At 34.6% G+C, this 25,526-nt stretch overlaps 2 protein-coding genes across 2 annotated transcripts; both read right to left on the reverse strand.

Moving 5' to 3' along the window:
- Positions 1 to 281: 281 nt before the first annotated feature.
- LOC143542705 (uncharacterized protein At1g28695-like) lies at positions 282 to 3,282 on the reverse strand. The gene is made up of 3 exons (XM_077035237.1): positions 3,124 to 3,282; positions 2,643 to 3,014; positions 282 to 807 (listed from the first exon to the last, which is right to left on the reverse strand). Exons 1-3 carry the CDS (start codon positions 3,280 to 3,282, stop codon positions 304 to 306), a joined length of 1,035 nt encoding a protein of 344 aa, XP_076891352.1. The 3' UTR covers positions 282 to 303.
- A 14,671-nt stretch (positions 3,283 to 17,953) lies between these two features.
- On the reverse strand, positions 17,954 to 22,470 carry LOC143542728 (translocase of chloroplast 34-like). Its single transcript, XM_077035254.1, has 8 exons — positions 22,374 to 22,470; positions 21,225 to 21,316; positions 21,031 to 21,138; positions 20,813 to 20,937; positions 20,088 to 20,352; positions 19,281 to 19,349; positions 19,042 to 19,203; positions 17,954 to 18,688 (listed from the first exon to the last, which is right to left on the reverse strand). Exons 2-8 carry the CDS (start codon positions 21,309 to 21,311, stop codon positions 18,614 to 18,616), a joined length of 891 nt encoding a protein of 296 aa, XP_076891369.1. The 5' UTR covers positions 21,312 to 21,316; positions 22,374 to 22,470; the 3' UTR covers positions 17,954 to 18,613.
- Positions 22,471 to 25,526: the final 3,056 nt, after the last annotated feature.

The raw sequence follows: 25,526 nt of genomic DNA on the forward strand, positions 1-25,526 counted from the left end.
AGTATTATTTCCTACGTTCTCATGTTAAGATTAAAATGTACATGAACCTTCCTCGTATATATATATATATATATATATATACAATCCCAAACACTTTTTCAATGGTTGGTTTGAAGCTTAAATATTTTTTATATGCTATCAAAACAGGTGCTAAAAGTTATCTATACACAAAACATTTTTTGTTTCACTCAACAAGTTTCTTCTAAGTTAATAAATCCTACACAAATTCTATAAGTGTGAAATTAAATTGACCAATCACTAACATGAAAAACCAAAAAAAACAAATCCTAAAGTGTCTAGACCTCATTGTTTCCATGACTCCATACAAGCAGAATGATTTGACCATTCAAATTGCAAAGTCTGATCAATAGGCAATGCCTTAAACCTCTTCCAATCATGCATAATCTTCTTCAAATCCTGCACTTTGGCTTTGATACTACGACAACAATTCGCATGAACCACTACGACCGCCCTAACATCCCTACTAGCTTCACAAAATCCACTGAAGTAAACTGTGTCCAAGAACCTAACATCAAGGTCCAACCTTTCAAAAGCACCTCTCCTCATAAGTTCAACAAGTACATCTTGTTCTTTCATCCCGGTTGAGCTGTCCTTTCTTGCGTACCATTCGTCGAACAAAGTTATTGTCTTGTTATTTGATTTGATCATGTAGAAACCCGTGTTGATCCTCTGGTCTCTTTCTGACCATTGGTCACCGGTGAACTCGTCGACACTGATCTCAAGATCTATGCTATCGTGTTGGTTTAGCCGTGGAAACGGATCTCTTAGCCATAATACATCTGTATCCTGTACGAATTAGCCAACTTAAATATGTAAATCAACAAATAAAACAAGATACGTTTTTATAATCTACTATTTTATGTCAATAGTTTGAATGTGACTATTTCCATATCTGGTACAAGTTTCTAGTTATTATATATAGACTACTTAACCAAATATTAAAGAAACCAAGATTAAATGGTAAGAATTATAATGATCCACAATTGATGCTTTATTCATAGTTACTTAAAAAGTTAAAAGGAGTTATCTATTCGCGAGTCACACTTTTAACTGATTATTACGATTTGAGCAATGTAACACTTACTTTCATTAGGGTGAGCAGAAAACCGAATTAACGAAAAAACCGAACCGAAGCATTAACCGACGGTTAATTTTTTAGTTTTTCGGAAAACCGATTTTTTGGTTTAGGTTCGGTTATCCATTTAAAAAAAAAACGAACCGAACCGATTAACCGAACCTATGTTTTCTACGTGTTTTTTTTAAGATGTTATGACCGGTAATAAAATACCAAAATAATCTACCATTGACGGTGATGAAGATAATGAAGATTGAGTCTAAACTTTGAAGATGAATAAGATAATGAATTTAGATTCGGGCCAAACTTTTAGTGTATTTTTGATTAAGAACTTTGTTGAATTTTAAACTCTAATACTCAAACAACTTTTTGTTTGGTCCACGTAACATGTCCTATTTTTGTATTTTGAATTCAATATATGAGGTACTCTACTTTTTTGATGTTTTTTTGAAATGTCTACTCACAATAAAAAAAACCGAAAATAATTGAAACCGAAAATAACTGAAAACTGAAAAACTGAATAACCGAAAACCGATCGTTTGGTATTCTAAAATAACCGATAGCTGCGGTTTCGGTTAGGATTTCACCCAATAACCGAACCGAACCGTGCTCACCCCTAACTTTCATGACCTCATTTTTAATTATTTTTTTTTCAACTTTCAAAGATGAACTATACAAAAGGAAAATTGTATCTAATAGTAATAAAGTTTTCCATGAATTGACATTTTAGTCCAATGACACAGGGTGATAGTTAAAGTTTGGGATCTTTGAGGTTTCAAGTTCGAAACTTGACTTAAGTGGGGTTTTCTCATGGATTTCCTCCTCGATGGTGTCCCTAGATGAGTGATGCCTGGAACGTCAAAATCATATGGACGATTGACATCACGTCTCAAGAATGCTCACTCTGGTATTGAGGTTAATTCCAAACTCTATTCAAATAAAAGTAATTGGGTTCTCGAAATTTGGTACAAAAATTACTTTAAAAAAAGGCAAATTGGATTTTAATAATCCTAACTTAATGCAATTGGCCAATAATAATCCAACTTTGAAAATAGCTGTCACTTGTCCCAACTTTCACACTATTTGTTTTCATTGGACCTTCGTTAAAAAAAACTTAACGACGTTAAGTTTTTTCCAAATTTCAAACTTATATTTTAGGGCCTTTGAAGTATTTCCAAATTGGATTTCAAACTTAAAACAAAGTCATTGAAGTATCATTAGATGTTCTAATCTCCTCTAAAGTTTGTTATAAATGTTAATTTAGTTTTTAAACTAAGTGATCTAAGTAATATATCTATTGATCTTGATTACTCTTTAATAATTGTTTCTTTGTTTTTCCAAGTGAAATTGAAAAGTACGAATCTTTTTTATTGTATAATTAGTGATTTTTTATTCACTTTATCTCATAATTAGTAAAATTGAGTTTAGAGGAACATTTGAGAAAATTAGTAACTATTGTGTGGATTTCACCCTAAAAACTATATCAACTATCAAACTATAAAAGTAATAATTAGGGATGTAATTAGCATGGATTAATGATTGTTACCGTGAATATGAAGTTGTATCCAAGCTTAAGAACTTCTCCAAGAAATAGTGTTCTTTCCCACATCATCTTGATGAAATCATCCGACATGTACATCTTCTCACCCACGAAATCAACGCCATCCATCTTCAGTCTGTAACAATGTAATCTACGAAACATGCATCGTTCATAAGCGGTTTGATCAACCGCAATGATCAAGAGATGATTAACAAGTGACCCAGTGTTTTCTCCCATCCAAAACCCATCCAAAAATATGTCAAGCATTGCTTTGTCTCCCTCAACATAGGCCTTATTCACCATTGTTAAAATCACCGTTTTAAATCGTGTTGCGGCTCCAGCCAACGCCTCTTCTAAACCGTCATAATGTCTAGGTGGCTGCAAACATTAATTAACCGATGGTTGTAAAACTTGGTTAAAAATAATGGAACATCAAATTTGAAAAATTGAATGAGGTAGGAATGAGGTTATACATATATAAGCCTACCATGACCAAAGTGGTTATACCCGAATTGAAATTGTAAGTCATTCGGGAAATTGATTCTGACCAAGCTCTATCAGATTCAAAAAAGATGACAGAAATTAGGGATACAATCACTAAGATGAACAGGACATGACGGAGTCTTGCCCTGGGTGGTTGATCCATTGTTTTCTTTTGATTTCACATCATAGCGCAAAAAGGCGGTGGTTGTGTGGGGTGTGATGGTGATGGAGGAGGAGGTGGTGGTTTCAGGCAAGATTATTGGCTAATGATGGATGATCATGAATTTGTGGGATTAATTTAGAAAGTGAAGATGAGTATTTAGTGGTAATGATAAGAGATAATGTTGGAGTGAATTTCATAATGTATGGGATTTTAATTTGGTTACTTTGGATGGAATTTTTGATGTTGTTTGCTATTTAAAGCGTAGTGGCATGCAATAACTATCTTAATAATATTTCTCTAATGGAATTGATATTATCAATTACTAAAATAAGAAAAATGAGTGGGTATTATTATAAACGAACAAGAAGAATATAATGGATAACTCTCAATATTATAATTATGAAAATATAACTCAAAAACCTTGATTTACAATCTATCTTCTCATCTGAATGACCTTAGCTTGGTAAACATATATTTATAGATTCACCTAAACTTAGTGAACAGGAAATAAATGTTTGCCAAGTTAGGATCAATGACGGATCAAGTTAGGATCATCGTGTTATTCATATAACGGCATATAACACGATGTTATGTACATAACTACGTTTTATTTGCCGCAAAAAAATGACGGATCAATAAAGGGCTTAAGTCATTGGGAAAGAAACATGAGAGGTATTTAAGCTCAAGTTTGAATCATGGATAAGTATTTGGGTTGGTTTTGGTTTAAAAAAGACATAACCCAGGCTTAAAGCCAACCCAATGGTAGGAACTTCAAGTGAATATTCTCCTAGTAAAGTGGTTCTCCTTTTAAATACGACGAGGTCCTTTTGCGAGGAAACTTGGGGAGCTGGCTTTGTGTGTAAGCCCCGCGTTTTTCTGATAAGTACACACAATGATTCGTCGTTTTTTTGACGATGGCAGAAAGATGTAGTTAGCTTGTTTAAATTGCTAAGATTGTTTAACCGATGAAGTTTTAAGAAATCCAATGGCCCGAATTTGTTCAAGTTTTAAATATTATGGACTGAGCTTGATTAATTACGTTTGCCTAAAATTCGCTCAAAAGAAAGGGTGATCGAGCTGTTAAGTTTTAGATTCTTAATCAAACCATGACGCGTGTGCTACATTTACTAGAATCCAATTCGAATATCATTCTTACCTACTTGACGAAAAAAAATAATCATAACTCGTCCAAAGATTTTGTGGCATGTGGTTGCCCTTTTGACAAATTTCCTAAATATCCAATCTCCCAAAAGGTTTGATGGACAACATTAATAGGAAAATAAATCACACCTGAATAATCATATTGATTTAGGGCAGTTTGATTAGGCTCCGAACTATAATGTCTTGCATGTCGACAAGTGCATAAATAAAAATCTTTGAACTTGTAGCGATATAGGAGGCGGATTTCCAAAAAAGTATGTATGATTTACATAAATGACAGAGTTAACAAAAATGTCAAGATTGCGTCAAATCTCACATGAGATGATACTTGAGACTATTATCGCTTTTCTTCAAATGAGGAATCTGGTTGTGGTATAGATAACTGCTAAGAAAGATAGTAATTATGATCAGGCAATGTCATTACTTACCTAGAGTGCTGAACTTTTACTTAATTAGTATCAACAAGATAAATTTTTAATCATGTTTATGTTCCATAGGCCAACAAACGAACTGGTCAGTCGAACTGAAGTCTATCTAGGTTTTATTGGTTTGAACAGCGCATCATATCAAAATATTAAATAGGCAGTCTGAAACTTCGCGTCCCTTAGATGATGCTGGTTCGATACCAGTAAATAGGAAACAATCAGATTATTTATGTAATGTTGCAATTTCTATGGTGAACAAGTAAACTTGCTTGTTTATCAGTTAAAGTGTTCGTTTAATTCGATCATCAAGTTTTCAATCCGTTAGAACTTATTTCATTCAATCAATTTTATTTGGAACGACATCTAGTTCTCTTTCTGGTTCGCTGGATCTCGGGTTGGATGATGCTACCATTCTATACATTATGTTGTTGTAGTATAGCTGTTTTCTTCTTTATTCCCAATAAGGACAAATGTTTATTCACATGAGATATATGAACTGGCACATGTATTGTCAAGTGCCAGGGGCATATGTTGTTGACACATGCCTTTGTGAGAACACATAAGGAGTCTGGCGACATCAAAACCTTGAGTCCTTGGTGAGGCTTTCACGTAGATTGTAGACTCGAACTTTAAACACTCGCTATATATATTTAAAAAAAAAAGTTTGCGAGCCCACCGCCGAATGGCGTGCTCACTGGTGATTTCTAGCAAAGTTAAGGCGCATTCTTCTAAGTGGAGAAGCAAACATATAGATCGAGCGTTTTTCTGATGTTATCCATAAAATTGTAGCAATGAATTCATCTTTGGAGCATTAAACTTCTTTCGATTTGTGGAAAATGGCATTTATACTGTTGTTATTTTTATTTATGGTTTAGTTCAAGATTAGCATATCTTGATATTCATTTACTCTCTAATAAAGCGGTGTCCATGAGATATTTAAAGGGATCTTGAATTCTTGATTCTGTTCATTAGAACTTTAATCCTTACTTAGTGATAGTGAAATATGTAAAGTTTGTGATATCACTAGAGCTTTAATATATAGTTGAATGAATTTTGTGTTATTTATGGTTATAAATTGTCTAGTAATTATAGTATAAACACATTATAACAAACAACCAAGAACTAGTTCCATTATCTTAATGAATTTCAAAGGTACTTTATTACTTAGTTCGAGTCGTTCTCGAATACATAAACTTGTTTATTAAGGCCGGGCACTACTTTATGAAGCTAATAAGGACCGGTTAATTAGCCATGAAACTTGACAACTTCTTGTTGTTGCAAATTGGGCACTCGGAAACTTTGTTATCACACTCAAAACAAAAACACATGTGTCCGCACGGGTTCCACACCATGGTTGCGGACAATGTTTTGCAGTTCCAGCATGTAACCGCCTTTCTTGGTGGACACCGGATGGTACCCTTGCCAGCAGCAACATTTTGCACCTTGCTTTCCCGTTCATTTTCCAACCGTTGGAAATGACTCTTCATCCTCTCGGCACACTCCTTCATCTGCTCTGCCTGTTTCAAAAACTGAAAACCTTTAGAAAAAAATGTCTAAGAGTGCGCGCATTTATAACCAAAAAGGACGGATGGATTGAGCGTGTTACGTGGGTGTCGGTGATTATGTACATCTCTTGAATGTAATGTGAAAAAGCGTCATCCACCGACTGCATTAGGTTCTGAATGGTACCGGTAGCATGGGTACTGGTCATGTTTTGTGGAGGAATATGGCAGCTATGTTCAGATGGAACATCTGATTCGTTTCCTGGACTGTTCGGATTAGTAGCATCTTGGTCTGCACACAAAATTTTTGAAACATGTTAGATGTTTATACACACACATATATATAAGCCGAAAGGATGTTAAAGAATAGATATGTAAACAACACTAAAAACGTACCTCTATTATTCATGATTCTATGCCTTCTTCTTAATCGTGCCATTACGCAAATGTAGATAGATAGATATGATGGTATTGGATGAAAAATTGGTGGTGGTGTAAGAGATTATATAGGCAGTTTATATAACAAAGTGGTGATGAAATAAACATGAAGAATGCCAGTAGGTTCATGGTGTGTGTATTCACGACTATCATTATACCAAGGTAAGCTTTTTCCTCAAATTCTGTATAGAAAGTATTAAGTTTTTATGTTTTTTTATGTTAGAAGTTAACAAAATAATTATAGTCCAAACCATGACACATGAAAAATGACTACAGGATGGGATTGATAATGAACAAGACAAAAAATTGAAGATTGTCTTTATGTTAATTACTCAAGATATTAACCCATATTAATTTCTCACACTATGTGGGTTCGGTTTGATATTGGGTAATAAATCAACGAGGAAGTGAAATGAATGAGAGAATGGAATAAATCATTATTTTGTATTGTTTGGTAGCCAAAAAAAGACGAAAGAATGAGATACAAATGTGGTGTTAGTGCTAATGGTGTCTTTTCTCATATAATAGAGGGTTCAAATTTTCTAGTGGACAATGCTGTAAATTAAGAAGTAGAATTACTAGTGTGTAACTTAGTCATTTTAAAAAACATAACTAAAAAAATATTTTTAAACTTTCATATACACTCATATGTTTAGAAACTAATAACGGATGTTCAGATTTATATAAGAGTCAGTGTCAAAAGTCCATAACAACGTGTATTTATAACACAAATGCGGTTATTTATTAACCAATAACCAAAATACGTTGGTTGAATTTCAAACGTTTAACACGCGTATAAAAGGGGCGCTTAAATTAAAAGATAGTAATGGTCGCTTGAGATTAGTAGAATCGATGACGAATCACTTGTTCTTTTTTTTACATGACGCCTTTCTTTTTTAAACAGATGTTTGACCTGATGAATCACATGTTCGTTTTTTGACATGACTAGGGGCGGATCTACTTCATAATCATGGGTATCATCCGTTACCCCTCAACTTTTCTTCGGCAGTGTAATTTTGTTCATTTTAGGTTAGTATTCGTATTTCGCTACCCCCGAAAAATATTAACTTACCCATGTTTGTTTAAAGCCCAACCAATTTAAAAGTTTGAATCAAATAAAAACCGAACAAAGTTTATAGCCCAAAGCAAATAAAACCGTTAACCTTTTTTCTTTAGTTTGAACGAAAAACATTAAACAAAATCAAGCTTAAACAGAAACAGACTCAACACAATCATCATTTTCTAATAGTTAAAATCAAATATAGCCCAAACAAAATGCCTAAAGCAAATAGAAACCATTAACCTTTTTTTTTTCTTTCATTTGATCGAGAAACATCAAAATATGCAGGCCCAACAGAATCATCATTTTAAGGTTGAAGTTCTTAATATGGTTTTGGATATGCAAATTCAAGAACTTGGAAATAGATTCAGTGAGGTCTTAACTGGTTTGTTAGAAAATATGTCTGGTTTAAATCTATGAGATTCGTTTTCCAAGTTTGACATATCTAATATTGTGGTATTTTCGGTTTTGTATCTGAATGGTTTTAGTAATGAAGAAAAGGGTGTATTTCGGGTGATCGTACGACCTTTTATCACACTTTAAAGGAAGATGATAAATTCGCAAAATTGGGTGGAATGTGTGGCCTTGCTCATGTAAGGATATAAACTGGAAAGCACGCTACTTTTCCTTTGGTTTGTCGAATATTGAAGCTAGTGTTGGTTTTACCGATTGCAATCTCAACCGATAAAATACATTTTTGTTCCGTTTACATTGGATGAAATACGGTAAAAAAAAAATCAAACTTTCCCTATAAGATTTATGTCTAGATCTGCCACTGGCATGACATGTTTATTTTTGAAATGGATGTTTGACCTGAAGAATCACATGTTTGTTTATTTAAAACAGTCATAAAATGTAAACCAAAAGGATTTCTAGAATGTTAGGCTGAGTATTATCACCAAGCTTTGTGTACATTATCATTTATGTTGTGTCTACATGAAGAAAAGACTTGATGACTTATGGTTGCTCATAAGGAAAATCATAATCCATGTTTATAATGTTTATAAGGTACTACTTTAAATATATAAATGAAGATGTTGCCTAATAGAATTGATATTATCAACTAAAATAAGAAAAATGAGTGGATATTATTAAAAAACACTAGCAAAGAGCTCAAGGGATGAATCGTACGAACACAAATGATAAGCAAACAAGAAGAATTTAGGGGATAACTCCCAATGTTATAATTAAGGAAATATAACTCAAAAACCTTGATTTACGATCTATATTCTCATAAGAATAACCCTAACTTGGTAAACATATATTTGTAGATTCACCTAAACTTAGTGATCAAGAAATAAACGTTTGCCAAGTTAGGATTATCATATAACGACACAATGTTATGTACATAACTACGTTTTATTTGCCGCAAAAAAATGACGGATCAATAAAGGGTTTAAGTCATTGGGAAAGAAGCATGAGAGGTATTTAAGCTCTAGTTTGAATCATATGGCTAAGTATTTGGGTTGGTTTAGGAAAGAGACATAACCCTGGCTTAAAGCAATGGTAGGAACTTCAAGTGAATATTCTCCTAGTAAAGTGGTTCTCCTTTTAAATACAACAAGGTCCTTTTGCAAGGAAACTTGGGGAGCTGGCTTTGTGTGTGAGCCCCGTGTTTTTCTGATACGTATGCACAATGGTTCTTCGTTTCTTTGACGATGGCAGAAAGATGTGGCTAGCTTGTTTAAATTGCTAAGATTGTTTAAACCATGAAGTTTTAAAAATCAAATAGGCCGAATTTGTTCAAGTTTGATCTTAATTCTTGTTCAATTGAACGCTTTATGAATCTGGGATACATTAGCAATATTATGGACCGGCCTTGATTAATTACGTTTGCCTAAAATTCGCTCAAAAGAAAGGGTGATCGAGCTGTTAAGTTTTAGATTCTTAATCAAACCATGACGCGTGTGCTACATTTACTAGAATCCAATTCGAATATTATTCTTACCTACTTGACGCAAAACATAATTATAACTCATCCAAAGATTTTGTGGCATGCGATTGCCCTTTTGACAAATTCCCGAAATATTCAATCTCCCAAAAGGTTTGATGGACAACATTAATGGGAAAAGAAATCAGACCTGAATAATCATACCGATTTGGGGCACTTTGATCAGAGCCTCCGAAACTATAATGTCTTGCATGTCGACACGTGCATAAATCAAAATCTTTAAACTTGTAGCGATACAGGATGCGGATTTCCAAAAGAGGATGTATGATGAATGCGTAAATGACAAAGTTAACAAAGATTTCAAGATTGCGTCAAATCTAACATGAGATGATACTCGATCAAGACTATTATCGCTTTTCTTCAAATGAGGAATCTCGTTGTGGTACAGATAATTGCTAAGAAAGATAGTAATTATGATCAAGGCAATGTCATTACTTACCTAGAGTACTGAACTTTTGCATAGTATCAACAAGATAAATCTTTTAATCATGTTTATTTTCCATAGGCCAACAAACGAACTGGTCAGTCGAATAGAAGTCTATCTAGTTTTTTTTTTTTTTTTGGTTTGAACGGCATCATATCAAAATATTATAGGCAAGTCTGAAACATCCTGTCCCTTAGATGATGGTGGTTCGATACCAGGCCAATAAATAGAAAACAATCAGATTGTTTATGTAATGTTGTAATTTCTATGGTGAACAATTGAACTTGTTTATCAGTTAAAGTGTTCATTCGATTCGATCATCAAGTTTTCAATCCGTTAGTACTTATTTCATTCAATCAATTTTATTTGGAACGACATCTAGTTCTCTTTCTGGTTCATGTTGTTCATTGGATCTTGGGTTGGATAATTCTAAACAGTTCATACTTTATGTTGTTGTAGTATAGTTGTTTTCTTCTTTATCATTCACATGAGATATATGAACCGGCACATGTATAGGGGGCATATGTTGTTGACACATGCCTTTGTGAAAACACATAATTAAGGAGTTTGGCAACACCAAAACCTTGAGTCCTTGACGAGGCTTTCACGTAGATTGTAGACTCGAACTTTACACAGTGACTATATTAGAACAAAAAAAGTAGTTTGAGAGCCCACAGCCGACTGGGGTGCTCATGATAAGGTTACTACGGGCCACTGGTGATTTCTTGCAAAGTTTAGGTGCATTCTTCTAAGTGGGAGAAGCAAACATATAGATCGAGCGTTTTTCTGATGTTTGAATTTATTCTTCATTACAATCCATAAAATTGTAGCTATGAGTTCATCTTAAACTCCTTAAGATATGTGGAAAATGCCATTTATACTATTGTTGTTTTTTTATTTATGGTTTAGTTCAAGATTAGCATATCTTGATATGCATTTATTTTCTAATAATTAAGTGGTGTCCATGAGATATTTAAAGGGTTCTTTATTTTGTTCATTAGAACTTTAATCCTTACTTAGTGATCGTGAAATAAGTAAAGTTTGTGATATCATTAGAGCTTTAATAGTTTAATTTTGTGTTATTTATGATTATAAATTGTCTAATAATAGTACCAAGAGAATTAATTCAGCATGAATCAAGATTGCATAAGAAGAATTTAAAGACTACAAACAATTAACCAAGAACTAGTTCCAATCTTACTAAATTTCAAGGGTACTTTATTACTGAGTTCGAGCCGATCTCAAATACAGAAACTTTTTTATTAAGGCCGGGCACTACTTTATGAAGCCGATGACTGGGTTAATTATTAGCCATGAAACTTGATAACTTCTTGTTGTTGCAAATTGGGCACTCAGAAACCTTGTTGTCACACTCATAACAAAAACACTTGTGTCCGCACGGGTTCCACACCATGGTTGCGGACAATGTTTTGCAGTTCCAGCATGTAACCGTCTTTGTTGGTAGACATCGGCTGCTACCCTCACCAGCATCAACATTTTGCACCCTACTGCTTTCCTGTTCATTTTCCAATCGTTGGAAATGACTCTTCAACCTCTCAGCACACTCCTTCATTTGCTCCTCCTGTATCAAAAACTGAAAACCTTTAGAAAAAAATATCTAAGAGTGCATCAACCAAAAAGGTCGGATGGACAGAGCGTGTTACGTGGGTGTCGGTGATTATGTACATCTCTTGAATGTAATGAGACACACTATCATCTACTGCCTGCATTAGGTTCTGAATGGTACCGGTAGCAGGGGTACTGGTCATGTTTTGTGGAGGAATATGGTAGCTATGTTCCGATGGAACATCTGATTCGTTTCCGGGACTGTTCGGATTAGTAGCATCTTGGTCTGCACACAAAATTTTTGAAACATGTTAGATGTTTATACACACATATATATATAAGCCGAAAGGATGTTAAAGAATAGATATGTAAACAACACTAAAAACGTACCTCTATTATTCATGATTCTATGCCTTCTTCTTAATCGTGCCATTACGCAAATGTAGATAGATATATATGATGGTATTGGATGAAAATTTGGGGTGGTGTAAGAGATTATATAAGCAGTTTATATATATATATAACAAAGTGGTGCTGAAATAAACATGATGAACATGAAATGAAGAATGCCAGTAGGTTCATGGTGTCAACCTTTTTCCTCAAATTCCGTATAGAAAGTATTAAGTTTTAAGTTTTTATGTCAGAAGAAAACAAATAGATGGTGTAATATAGTCCAAACCATGACACATGATAAATGACTACAGGATGGAATTGATAATGAACAAGACAAAAAATTGAAGATTATCTTTATGTTAATTACTCAAGATATTAACACATATTAATTTCTCATACTATGTGGGGTCTGTTTGGTATTGGGTAATAAATCGACGAGGGAGTGGAATGAGTGAGGGAATGGAATAAATAATTATTTTGTGTTGTTTGGTGGCAAAAAAAAAAAAAGACTGAAAGAATGAGATACAAATCTGGTGTCAGCTAATGGTGTCTTTTCTCATAAAATTGAGGGTTCAAATTTTCTAGTGGACAATGCCGTAATTTAGAAGTAGGATTGCTAGTGTGTAATTTATTCATTCTAAAAAAATAACTAAAATTTTAAATTTAAACTTTCATATACACTCTTAATTAGAAACTATAATAATGGATGTTCAGATTTATATAAAAGTTAGTGTCAAAAGTTCATAACAACAAAGTGCATTTATAACACCAATGCGGTTATTTATTAATCAATAACTGAAATACGTATGTTGGCTAAATTTCAAACGTTTAATACGTGTATAAAAGGGCACTTTAATTAAAGACGGTAATGATCGTTTGAGATTAGTAGAATCGATCATTTCCCTGATGAATCACGTGTTCGTTTTTTGACATGACGCCTTTCTTTTTGAAACAGATGTTTGACCTGATGAATCACGCGTTCGTTCTTTGGCATGACATGTTTCTTTTTGAAACGGATGTTTGACCTGATGAATCACTTGTTCGTTTATTTAAAAAGGTCATAAAATGTAAGCCAAAAGGATTTCTAGAATGTCAGGCTGAGTATCATCACCAAGCTTTGTGCGCATCATCATTTCTGTTGTGTCTACATGAAGAAAAGGATTCCTAGATGACTTATGGTTGCTCATAAGGAAAATCATAATCCGTGGTTATAAGGTACTACTTTAAATATATAAATGAAGATGTTGCCTAATAGAATTGATATTATCAACTAAAATAAGAAAAAAATGTGTGGATATTATTAGAAAACACTAGCAAATAGATCAAGGGTTGAATCGATACGGACACAAATGATAAGCAAACAAGAAGAATATATTGGATAATTCCCAATGTTATAATTAAGGAAATATAACTCAAAAACCTTGATTTACAATCTATATTCTCATATGAGTAACCCTAACTTGGTAAACATATATTTGTAGATTCATATAAACTTAGTGAACAAGAACTAAATGTTTGCCAAGTTAGGGTTATTCATATACCGACACAATGTTATGTACATAACTACGTTTTATTTTCCGGAAAAAGTATGACGAATCAATAAGGGTTTAAGTAATCGTGAAAATAAAATGAGAGGTGTTTCTGCTCAAGTTTGAATCACGGCTAAGTATTTGGGTTGGTTTTGGTTTAGGAAAGACATAACCCGGGCTTAAAGCTAACCCAATGGTAGGAACTTCAAGTGAATATTCTCCTAGTAAAGTGGTTCTCTGTTTAAATACAACAAGGTCCTTTTTCTGATAAGTATGCACAATGGTTCTTTGGTTGTTTAACGATGGCAGAAAGATGTAGTTAGCTGGTTTAGATTGCTAAGATTGTTTAACCCATGAAGTTTTAAAAAATTGAATGGGCCGAATTTGTTCTAGTTTGATCTTAATTCTTGTTCAATGGAGCGCATGATGAATCTGGGATACATTGGCAATATTATGGACCGGGCTTGATTAATTACGTTTGCCTAAAATTCGCTCAAAAGGAAGTGTGATCGAGCCGTTAAGTTTTAGATTCTTAATCAAACCATGACGCGTGTGCTACATTTACTAGAATCCAATTCAAATACTGTTCTTACCTACTTGACGTAAAAAACAATCATAACTCGTCCAAAGATTTTGTCGCATGCGGTTGCCCTTTTGACAAATTTCCGATATATCCAATCTCCCAAAAGGTTTGATGGACAACATTAATGGGAAAGGAAATCACACCTGAATAATCATATTGATTTAGGGCAGTTTGATTAGGCTCCGAAACTATAATGTCTTGTATGTCGACAAGTGCATAATTCAAAATCTTTGAACTTGTAGCGATATAGGGGGGCAGATTTCCAAAAAAGGATGTATGATTTGCATAAATGACAGAGTTTACAAAAATATCAAGATTGCCTCAAATCTACCATGACATGATACATGAGAGGCTATTATCGCTTTTCTTCAAATGAGGAATCTGGTTGTGGTATAAATAATTGCTAAGAAATATAGTAATTATGATCAAGGCAATGTCGTTACTTACCTAGAGTACTGAACTTTTGCTTAGTATCAACAATATAAATCTTTTAATCATGATTATGTCCCGTAGGCCAACAAACGAACTGACCAGTCGAACAGAAGTCTATCTAGGTTTTATTGGTTCGAACGGCATCATATCAAAATATTAAACAGGCAAGTCTGAAACGTCGAGTCCCTTAGATGATGCCGGTTCGATATCAATAAATAGGAAATAATCAGATTGTTTATGTAATGTTGGAGTTTCTATGATGAACAATGGAACCTACTTCTTTATCAGTTAAAGTGTTCGTTCGATCAATTCGATCATCAAGTTTTTAATCCGTTAGTACTTATTTCATTCAGTTTACTTTCATTCAATCAATTTTATATGGAACGGCATCTAGTATCCTTTCTGATTCGTTGGATCTCGGGTTGGATAATGTTAACATTCCATAATTTATGTTGTTGTAGTATAGTTGTTCTCTTCTTTATTCCCATTAAGGACAGATGTTTATTCGCATGAGATATATGAATCTGACACATGTATTGTCAAGTGCCAGAGGCATATGTTTTGGACACATGCCTTTGTGAAAACACATAAGGAGTTTGGCAACACCAAAACCTTGAGTCCTTGGCGAGGTTTTCACGTAGATAGTAGACTCGAACTTTAAACACTCACTATATTTATATAAAAAAAAGTTCGAGATCCCACCGCCGACTAGGATGCTCACGATAAGGTTACTACGGGCCACTGGTGATTTCTTGCAAAGTTTAGTTGCATTCTTCTAAGTGGGAGAAGCAAACATATAGATCGAGCGTTTTTCTGATGTTTAGATTTATTCTTCATTAAAATCCATATAATTGTAGCTATGAATTCATCTTTTGGAGCATTAAACTCCTTAAGATTTGTGGAAAATGCCATTTATACTATTGTTGTTTTTATTTATAGTTTAGTTCAAGATTAGCATATCTTGATATCCATTTACTATCTAATTAAGGGTTCTTGAGTTTATTCATTAGAACTTTAATCCTTACTTAGTGATCATGAAATAAGTAAAGTTTGTGATATCATTAGAGCTTTAATAGTTGAATTTTTGTGTTATTTATGGTTATAAATTGTCTAGTAATGGTACTAAACACATTATAACATTGAGTTAATTCAGCATGAATCAAGATTGCATTCGAAGAATTTAAAGACTACAAACAACCAAGAACTAGTTCCATGATATTACTGAATTTCAAAGGGTACTTTATTAATGAATTCAAGTCGATCTTAAATACAGAAACTTGTTTATTAAGGCCGGGCACTACTTTATGAAGCTAACAAGGACCAGTTAATTAACCATGAAACTAGATAACTTCTTGTTGTTGCAAATTGGGCACTCGGAAACCTTGTTGTCACACTCAAAACAAAAACACATGTGTCCGCACGGGTTCCACACCATAGTTGCGGACAATGTTTTGCAGTTCCAGCATGTAACCGCCTTTGTTGGTGGACATCGGCTGGTACCCTCGCCAGCATCAACATTTTGCACCTTGCTTTCCCGTTCATTTTCCAAACGCTGGAAATGACTCTTCATCCTCTCAGCACACTCCTTCATATGCTCCGCCTGCAGTGTCAAAAACTGAAAACCTTTAGGAAAAAAATGTCTAAAAAGTGCATTAACGAAAAAGGATGGATGAATAGAGCGTGTTACGTGGGTGTCGGTGATTATGTACATCTCTTGAATGTAATGTGAAAAGGCGTCATCCACCGACTGCATTAGGGTCTGAATAGTACTAGGGGTGCTGGTCATGTTTTGTGGAGGAAGATGGCAGCTATGTTCAGATGGAACATCCGAATCATTTCCGTGACCGTTCGGATTAGTAGCATCTTGGTCTACACACAAAACTTTTGAAACATGTTAGATGTTGATACACATATATACAAGCAGAAAGGATGTTAAAGAATAGATATATAATCAGCACTCAAAACGTACCTCTGTTATTCATGTTTCTATGCCTTCTTCTTAATCGTGCCATTACACATGTAGATATATTATATATGATGGTATTGGATGAAAATTTGGTGGTGGTGTAAGAGATTATATAGGCAGTTTATATAACAAAGTGGTGCTGAAATAAACATGAAGAATGCCAGTAGGTTCATGGTGTGTGTATTCACGACTATCATTATACCAAGGTAAGCTTTTTCCTCAAATTCCGAATAGAAATTATTAAGTTTGTAAGTTTTTATATGTCAGAAGAAAACAAAAAGATGGTGTAATTATAGTCCAAACCATGACACATGAAAAGTGACTACAGGATGGAATTGATAATGAACAAGACAAAAAAATTGAAGATTATCTTTATGTGAATTACTCAATATATTAACATGTATTAATTTCTCACACTATGTGGGGTCTGTTTGGTAGACGAGGGAGTGGAATGAGTGAGAAAATGGAATAAATCATTATTTTGTATTGTTTTGTGGCCAAAAAAAGACGAAATAATGGCATACAAATGTGGTGTCAGCTAATGGTGTCTTTTCTCACAAAATTGAGGGTTCGAATTTTCTAGCGGACAATGCCGTAATTTAGAAGTAGAATCACTAGTGTGTAATTTAGTCATTTTAAAAAAATAACTAAAAATTTATATTTAAAATTTCATTATCACTCATATTTGGAAACTATAATAATGAATGTTCAGATATATATAAAAGTTTAGTGTCAAAAGTCCATAACAACGTGCATTTATAATACAAATGTGGTTATTTATTACTCAATAACTGAAATACGTATAACACGTGTATAAAAGGGCGTTTAAATTAAAAGAGGGTAATGGCCGTTTGAGGTTAGTAGAATTGATCGTATCCATGATGAATCACGTGTTTGTTTTTTGACATGACGCCTTTCTTTTTGAAACGGATGTTTGACCTGATGAATCACATGTTCGTTTATTTAATACGGTCGTAAAATGTAAACCAAAAGGATTTCTAAAATGTTAGGCTGAGTATCATCTCCAAGTTTTGTGTACATCATCATTTATGTTGTGTCTACATGAAGAAAAGACTTGATGACTAATGGTTGCTCATAAGGAAAATCATAATCCATGTTTATAAGGTACTACTTTAGATATATCAATAAAGGTGTTGCCTATTATTCAATATCCAAGGAGGGTTCTTACAACATCTAACTAGCCTCTATAGACGGTCACATCAAATCACATCATATTCCAAACTTTTCTTATAAAGTCTCTTTTTCTTCCACAACATTAAAAAACCTTTTAGAATTGTTTAATTTAGGTAACATAAAACAAACTCTCGGCCATTCAAATGTTCGAAATAGCGAAAAAGGTTTTCAAAAAATGGTTCCGGCAACTATGACGTGGATGAAGACGACGATAAAAATCTAGATAATTTTATTAAAAAGACTAGTAGTTCTTCTGTTTGTATAACCTATTAGATACTTCTGTCTATCAATAATTGCATGCATGCATTGCACAGTGACTGTAAAGTCGTAGGCCGTTATCTCGGCAGCATTAAGTTTGAAAGGTTCGTTTCGTTTTCAACCGTAATAACCACCCTAAACATGATGACTAATAAGTAATAAGATCCTTTGTTTCTTTATAAACAAATGCTTGTTACACTTATTACTATTAAAACAAATATTTCACAAAAGCAACTAATTATAGCATTGGATACCTCAACCACTATTTTTCATAGTGAACAACTAAAGTTATGGCTTATAACCAAACATGTAACACCAGAAAATAACTGAATCGACAAAAACATCGACATTAACACCAAGTTACGATTTTCTACAAGAAAAAACCGCCACGAACAACCATCTCTACCTCACTGATCAAACCAGATTTACGTAAGGACCAAGCAACCGGTTCATTCCCAAGAAGATTTGGGTGCTTTAGCTATATCATCCTTGATCCATTTTTTAACTTGTGTAACAAATAAGAACTGCAAAAAGATTCGAAGATGTGCGATAATCACACCAGAGAAGTTAAAAACAAAAAATTAGTGTTCTATCTCTAACCGGTAAAAAAATGGTCAAATGTTCCCCCAAAAACGTAAAATTCAAATAATTAAACAGATATTAAATGAAATATTAAACAAAAGTTTGAAGTATATTCAATGAGTATGTCTAGATTAACTTATATGGCTAGATAAACATGATATTATGCAAGCTTATATGTGTATGTATCAAACTGTCCCATAACTTTTGTCATCATATTTGACACGCTAATTATTCATGAAACATTATAAGTTATATAAAGATGTCGGAAAAAGTCAACGCAAGTTCAATAGCTTACTTGGACTCCTAAGATGAAGGGAATAAGCCATTCCCCTCTTTCATTTGCATTTGGACCATCAATCGAATTCGGGTCAACCAGAATGCTTTGACTTTCATTTGTAGCCACTTTTGTGATGGTTTCCACTACGTTGGGAATCCAAGCAATCCCATTTGGAAGAATCTAATGTAACACAAAATTTAAAAATTAAAAAAAAAATTATATATAATATATAAGCATGATATTTGAGCAATACGGACCTTTTCTCTACCATCGTTAATAGTACACCGGCTACTGTTTTCAACCAAGACAGCCGGAAGCGCATGACCCTGCATAAAAACAGATGCACACAAGATCATGTTTTTTGTCTTAAATGTGAGCATCTTAATGAGAAAATTCAAGTTTTTTGACTTTTGCTATAGTCAACGATATTACGAAGCTGTTTACACAAATATCATGTGTCATATCCATATGATGAAACTAAAGAGAACACTATTCAAACCGGTCAACTCAGTCAAACAGGCCAACAGCCGGTCAAATGAATTGCCCAAACCGATCCAGCCTATTTGGGCCATTTTGGGTGGTCAACTTTTTGACCCTTTTGCAGCCATTAGGTCGAACAAGAGGTGTGCAAGAAACCAAAGAAACTTATTCGTAACCGAAAAAACCAAAATAACTGAACCCAAACAAAAACGAACAGTTTGGTTTATATGTTTTCCTAAAAATCAGATTTCAGTTAGATTTCAGTTTTCCATGTAATTAAAACCAAAAAACCGAACCAAAATATTTTAGGACCAAAGTTTCTACACAAAAATTTTCAAGCCTAAATGATAAAACCATAAAAAAAACAAAACCTAACCGAACCCAGACCGAAACCAGAAAAAATTGAGTTTGAGTCCAAAACCGACCCATTTGACCACCTAAGGTCAAACCTATAACTTTTCAACCACTGCTAAACCCCAAAATTTTATATTTCCAATAGTTCAGCGGCTTTTAGTCAAATGGAGAAACTACCAAATCTTATATACAAAAGCAATAATTTGACCGATTTCATCAAAAATTTATACCGGATTTTCACGTCTAATGAGCCGAGCTTCAGAGTCAACAACATTAATGAGAGCCTCTGATCTTCTTGCAAAAAGCTCATCATAACTAAGAAAATCTGGTGGTGTGAGCTGAGCATGTGTTAACACTACAATCCCTTTACGCCATATTTCTTTACCAAAACTCCTCGTTATTGCCTTAATAATTTGTTGGTCCAAATTGTCAACTCTATAGGAATCCAATCGGTCAACATATAACAAAACATCTATTGTTTTGTTCAAAAGAAACCTGCTTAGATAACCACAAATACAATATCACCAATCATTAAAGTAGCCCATTGGCATAAGGAAAGCTAAAGATTATAAATTAAGAAAAATAAAGAACGCCCTGTAAACGGGTCGGTTTGTGTTGAATTTATCTCAAACGGGTCAAACTTTCAGTAAAATGGGACAATCCCCAAATTTATATTTTTACGCATACAGCGGCTGTTTATTCAAGGGGAAAAAAAACTAAATTTTTACAATTTTGAATTTTTTACACATTGATATGTATTTAAAAAACAAAAAATAATATTTGCAACATACATAATGCAGAAGTTATAAGCTTCATAATTTATAAGCCAAACTAGTATTTAACATATTAAGAGAACTTTCAATATTTTTTTTCGTTAAAATATGCCATATGGCTTAACTTAAACTAGTTAAACTTATTTTATGTATACGAGTACAAGAACTCAACAATAATAGACCTTTTAATGAGTTCGAGGGCCTGATCATTAATAAATCCTCCTTCAATAATACCAGGTGTGTCGATGATGTTCAGTGTGATCCCTGACCGCTCACGAGAAACCATCACAGGTCGTGGAATATCGGACTGCAAAATATGATGAATAAGTCAAATAAAAAAACTTACAAAATTGAATGACACTTGAACATCATTATAAAACTATGAAGTTATAATATATACCTGAAATGCATTGACTGCAACTGCCCGTTCACCTAGAATAGAGTTCACAGTCGACGATTTCCCGACACCGCCCTTTCCCATTACAAGAATTGTCACACTGTTCTTCTCCTGTGATCATTAAACGATTATGAGTAAACGGATTTTAATTATGGTTTAATGATGATATAATAGAGCAATTAGGAGTTGACTTTGACCTTTTCCTTTAGTGTTCCAAGTAACTCAAGCAACTTGGTTTGGGTGGCAAGAGGAAACTGTTGAATCCCGCTCCATTCACGGTCCATTGAACCTGAAAAACACAAACTCAACTGAATTTGTACTCACGTGAATAAAATCATCATTCAGAGACAACTTAACATGTCACTTGAATAACATCATAATAAACAAGTTCTATCTATAATTCTATAAAACTTTTACTCATGAAAACAGAACTAAAATTCAGAAAATATATAACTTGCTATACAAATGACATGTTAAATAAGTAATTACATAATTTACATGAAAATTCCATCGAACAGAAGCAAATAAACTATAACTCAACAGAGTTTTTACTCGTGGTAACAGAACTAAATTTCAGGAGTATAATTAAAAAAAGTTTTAACCAAATAATTTGTTAAACAAGTAATTACTTGCAAATTCCATCAAACATAAGCAACTAAACCTATGTTGTCAAAAGCCCTTCGGGCGTGCGCCTAGGCTCTCGAGCGAGGCAAGTCGCCTTGCTGCCATCCAGATGATCAGACGACCTTTGAGCAAGATTCCAGCCAGATTTTAGTCAGATTCCAATGGCATTCCGGCCAAATGCTGAAAATTCTGGCAAACTTTTACAAATTCCAAGCAAACTGGTCTAAAACATCCAAAAATGACGCGTAACCATCCTAAACAAGCCTCTAACACGTCTAACCCCCCGCCCCAAAAAAAAATATCGTATGTTTATGCTATACGCTTTGTTTATCCCGGGCCCTCGCTTTTTCAGAGGCTCACCCTTTGCACCTTGAGCACGCTTTTGAAAGTATAATTCAACCAATTTTTTATTTTAAACAGAAATAAATTTCAAAACTTTATTAAAATTTCTCACCAAATAACTTGTAAACAAGTAATTACAAGCAAATTCCATCAAACATAAGCAATTCAATATAATTTTCACCCATTAAAAAATAGCTTAAATTCAGTAACATAATATTAATCAAACACCTCTCCAAATAACATGCTAAACAAATAATTGCATAATTGACTACTGATTTCAAATGGGTTTCTTCGACTGGTATGGTATTATCATCAAAACCCAATTTCAGTTCCATAAAACCAAAATTGATAAAAACAAGAACATGCGCTTTGAATCTTACCTTATGTTTAACCACAATTTGATATTTGGAGCTTCAAATTGTAAGAAATTGTAGCTGTTCTTGGGTTATCAATTATCATTATCAACACCAGGGTTTTAGTAGTTTAAAGAATTTGCATAAACGGTCTCTGGGTTTTATAAAGTAACAAGTCTAGTCTTTAAAGTTTGTATCTTTAAGAGCTTTAATACTTTTTTTTGTGAAGTTATGCAAGAAATTGTTAATTTATTTATTTTTATCATAGAATCGTTACCGGTACCTTTTTGGGAAGATACCGGTATAGTACTGTACCGTACCAATTTTAAAACCTCAAAGAGTCGTTACCAGACTATCAGCAGTACCTAATTTGGTACTGGTACCCACTACCATTTGTTCATCCCAAAATCAAAGTATTTATTTTATTTAAATGTTAAAAGTGTAATGTTATTCGTTCTACATGTGTAATATCATCTTACATGAATATTTTATGCTTTGCTTATTGTAAGGGATGGTAAGGTTCGGGTTTTGATAATCTCAGTCTCATAGTATGTTATCAAACTGTCTCATACTCAGTTATGTACTCGTGTTACTCTGTGTAAGGCCCCGAACCCGGTGACCCTACTTTAGCGTCGGATTTACTCATAAACACAGTTCTTCAAATCAGAGTTTATTAAAACTTTTCGCGGAATATAAAACATCAATCATTTGTTACAAAACATTAAATCTTTTCTTTGATACCATAACACAAAACTTTATATTTAAAACATCTTTACTTCTTTCTTCAGATGCCAGCCGTTCAATCCATGCCGTGTGTCATCCTCATGCTAACTCTATAATCAGCTCACCTGCGTGCATACTAAAAGTCAGCTACGCTGAGTGAGTTCTAGTTAATCGAACGCCATACAATACATACACATACACACATATATGTAGATACATATCCATACTTCACTAGTTACCCTTATGTTCTACATACATACTTGCTACCATACATACATACATATCTACAATCACTAACCTCAGTCTACCGAGAGTACGTTCATAGTTCACCGTCTATACCTGTACTCAAGGTCGTGAACACGTACAAGGTTCGCAGTCCTTACCTATGTTCACCATTTATGGTACGTACAAGGATCGCGGTCCTTCCCTATACCATAGTACATCCACAACACGTACAAGGTTCGCAGTCCTTCCCTATGTTGCAACCTAATTCATAGCACGTACGAGGTTCGCAGTCCTCCCCTATGCTACAAAATCAGCTCGTATAAGGTTCACAGTCCTTTCCTATGCTGAAATACATCCACAACACGTACAAGGTTCGCAGTCCTTCCCTATGTTGCAACCTAATTCATAGCACGTACGAGGTTCGCAGTCCTCCCCTATGCTACAAATACAGCACGTATAAGGTTCACAGTCCTTTCCTATGCTGACGCCTATCTACATTACGTATAAGGTTCGCAGTCCTTATCTACGTTTACATATATCATCTACTTCACGTATAAGGCTCGCAGTCCTTAACTACGCCATTACCAGCCGAGTCTATGTCCGACAGAAGCTAGAGGGATTTGCCATCCTAACTTACTATGTCGAACGTAGAACTCACATGCCATTCGTGTACCTATATACACATACTTACATTATAACATAAGAACACTCTAGGCATTCTTTACCTCATTCATTTAACAACCATACCCCTTGTCGTTACGTGCAATATCCGAAGATCGTTCACGCCCCGACAAGTATTCATTTGAAATATTCATACATCTTCGATATATAATATTCGTACCTTTATTTTTAACCTGACAGTACGCGCAATATCCGAAGATCGTTCGCGTACCGACAAACAATCATTCATATCTATCACACATATCACATATGACATACACTTATCACTTAGGATAAATGTATTAACAACACATCGAGTATGCACACAGCCCCGAAAACATAACAAGGAATGGGGCTAGAAACTCACCTGAACACGGTTACGTTCACCGTTAATCGTAATCCCTTTCTTCAGTTGTGCACGGCTGACTGTATAACAAGTATACGTATCAAACAACTATCACTACTCATATCATCTTTCCAGTCTTAACTACTACCCACAACGAACGGGGGTCCGGGGGCAGCGCCCCTGGCAGCGGGGTCTAGGGGCGGCAGCCCCTAGCAGGGTCCAAGGGGCAGAGCCCCTGGCTGGGGTCGAGCTGCCAGGTCAGCTTGAAAAAATTTTATTTCCATTAACTGTCTTAACACATTTTTCATTAGATTTTTAATTTATTTTCTAATCGAACTTGACTTTAGGCGAAGTTAACCCTCGGGCGAACTTAGCTCTAGGCGAAGTTAACCTTAGGCGAACTTAGCTTTAGGCGAAGTTACCAGCTAGGCGAACTTAGCTTTACAGCGAAGTTGCCATCAGGCGAACTTGGCTTCAGGCGAAGTTGTCATCAGGCGAACTTGGCCTCGGGCGAAGTTACCAGTTAGGCGAACTTAACTTTACAGCGAAGTTGCCATCAGGCGAACTTAGCTTGCAGGCGAAGTTCATCAGGCAAACTTAGCTTGCAGGCGAAGTTCATCGCTTTGAAGGCGAAGTTGCCCAGTTGCAGGCGAAGTTGTCCAGATCAACCGCTGTTCGGTTTCTGTCCAGCATTTTGAGCGATTTTAACACCCTTGCTATGGTTCAATATCACCCACTACGCTTCCCGACCATTTTCGGTCGCTTATACACTAAAAAGCTTGGATCTTTAAACTTCAAAGATCAAGAATCATACCTTTTTGAGCTTGTTTGGATCTCGTTTAACTTGTTAACACACTAATCGCTCTCTCTCTCTCTCTCTCTCGGATCTGCACGTTCCTCTCCTCGGCCCGGCGGCGGTGTAGATGGTGTGTGTGTTTTTGGAGTGTGTGTGTAGAAAGTAAGGAAATGAAGATATTTTTGGGTTTAGGGGATATTTATATCCCTGAAATCCCATGGACCTAAGGCCCATTCTCATTTAACCCGTCTCCATTAATCCAACACTAGCCCGACTCATACCAACTCCTACTCTATTATTTATTTCCTGACAACCCGAGTAAACTTTCCCTCTATTAGTAAGTAATATAATTAATATCACTTTGAAATTTCGGGATGTTACACTCTGTGCTCATCATGCAGGGCCGGCCCATGGGTGAGGCAGGGTAGTC

The sequence above is a fragment of the Bidens hawaiensis genome, unplaced genomic scaffold (assembly GCF_021521415.1).
Source record: "Bidens hawaiensis isolate Kalapana, Puna unplaced genomic scaffold, B.hawaiensis_p1.1 tig00012954_1, whole genome shotgun sequence".
Taxonomy (NCBI): domain Eukaryota; kingdom Viridiplantae; phylum Streptophyta; class Magnoliopsida; order Asterales; family Asteraceae; genus Bidens; species Bidens hawaiensis.

Excerpts from the sequence above, each read along its gene's own strand:
- LOC143542728 (XM_077035254.1), bottom strand. The coding sequence starts at position 21,311 with ATGGACCGTGAATGGAGCGGGATTCAACAGTTTCCTCTTGCCACCCAA. Across the intron at positions 21,139-21,224 it reads TTGGAACACTAAAGGAAAAG|GAGAAGAACAGTGTGACAAT; the intron begins GTCAAAGTCAAC and ends TAATGATCACAG. Across the intron at positions 20,938-21,030 it reads TTGCAGTCAATGCATTTCAG|TCCGATATTCCACGACCTGT; the intron begins GTATATATTATA and ends CATATTTTGCAG.
- LOC143542705 (XM_077035237.1), bottom strand. The coding sequence starts at position 3,282 with ATGGATCAACCACCCAGGGCAAGACTCCGTCATGTCCTGTTCATCTTA. Across the intron at positions 3,015-3,123 it reads GTATAACCACTTTGGTCATG|CCACCTAGACATTATGACGG; the intron begins GTAGGCTTATAT and ends TAATGTTTGCAG. Across the intron at positions 808-2,642 it reads GATACAACTTCATATTCACG|GATACAGATGTATTATGGCT; the intron begins GTAACAATCATT and ends TAATTCGTACAG.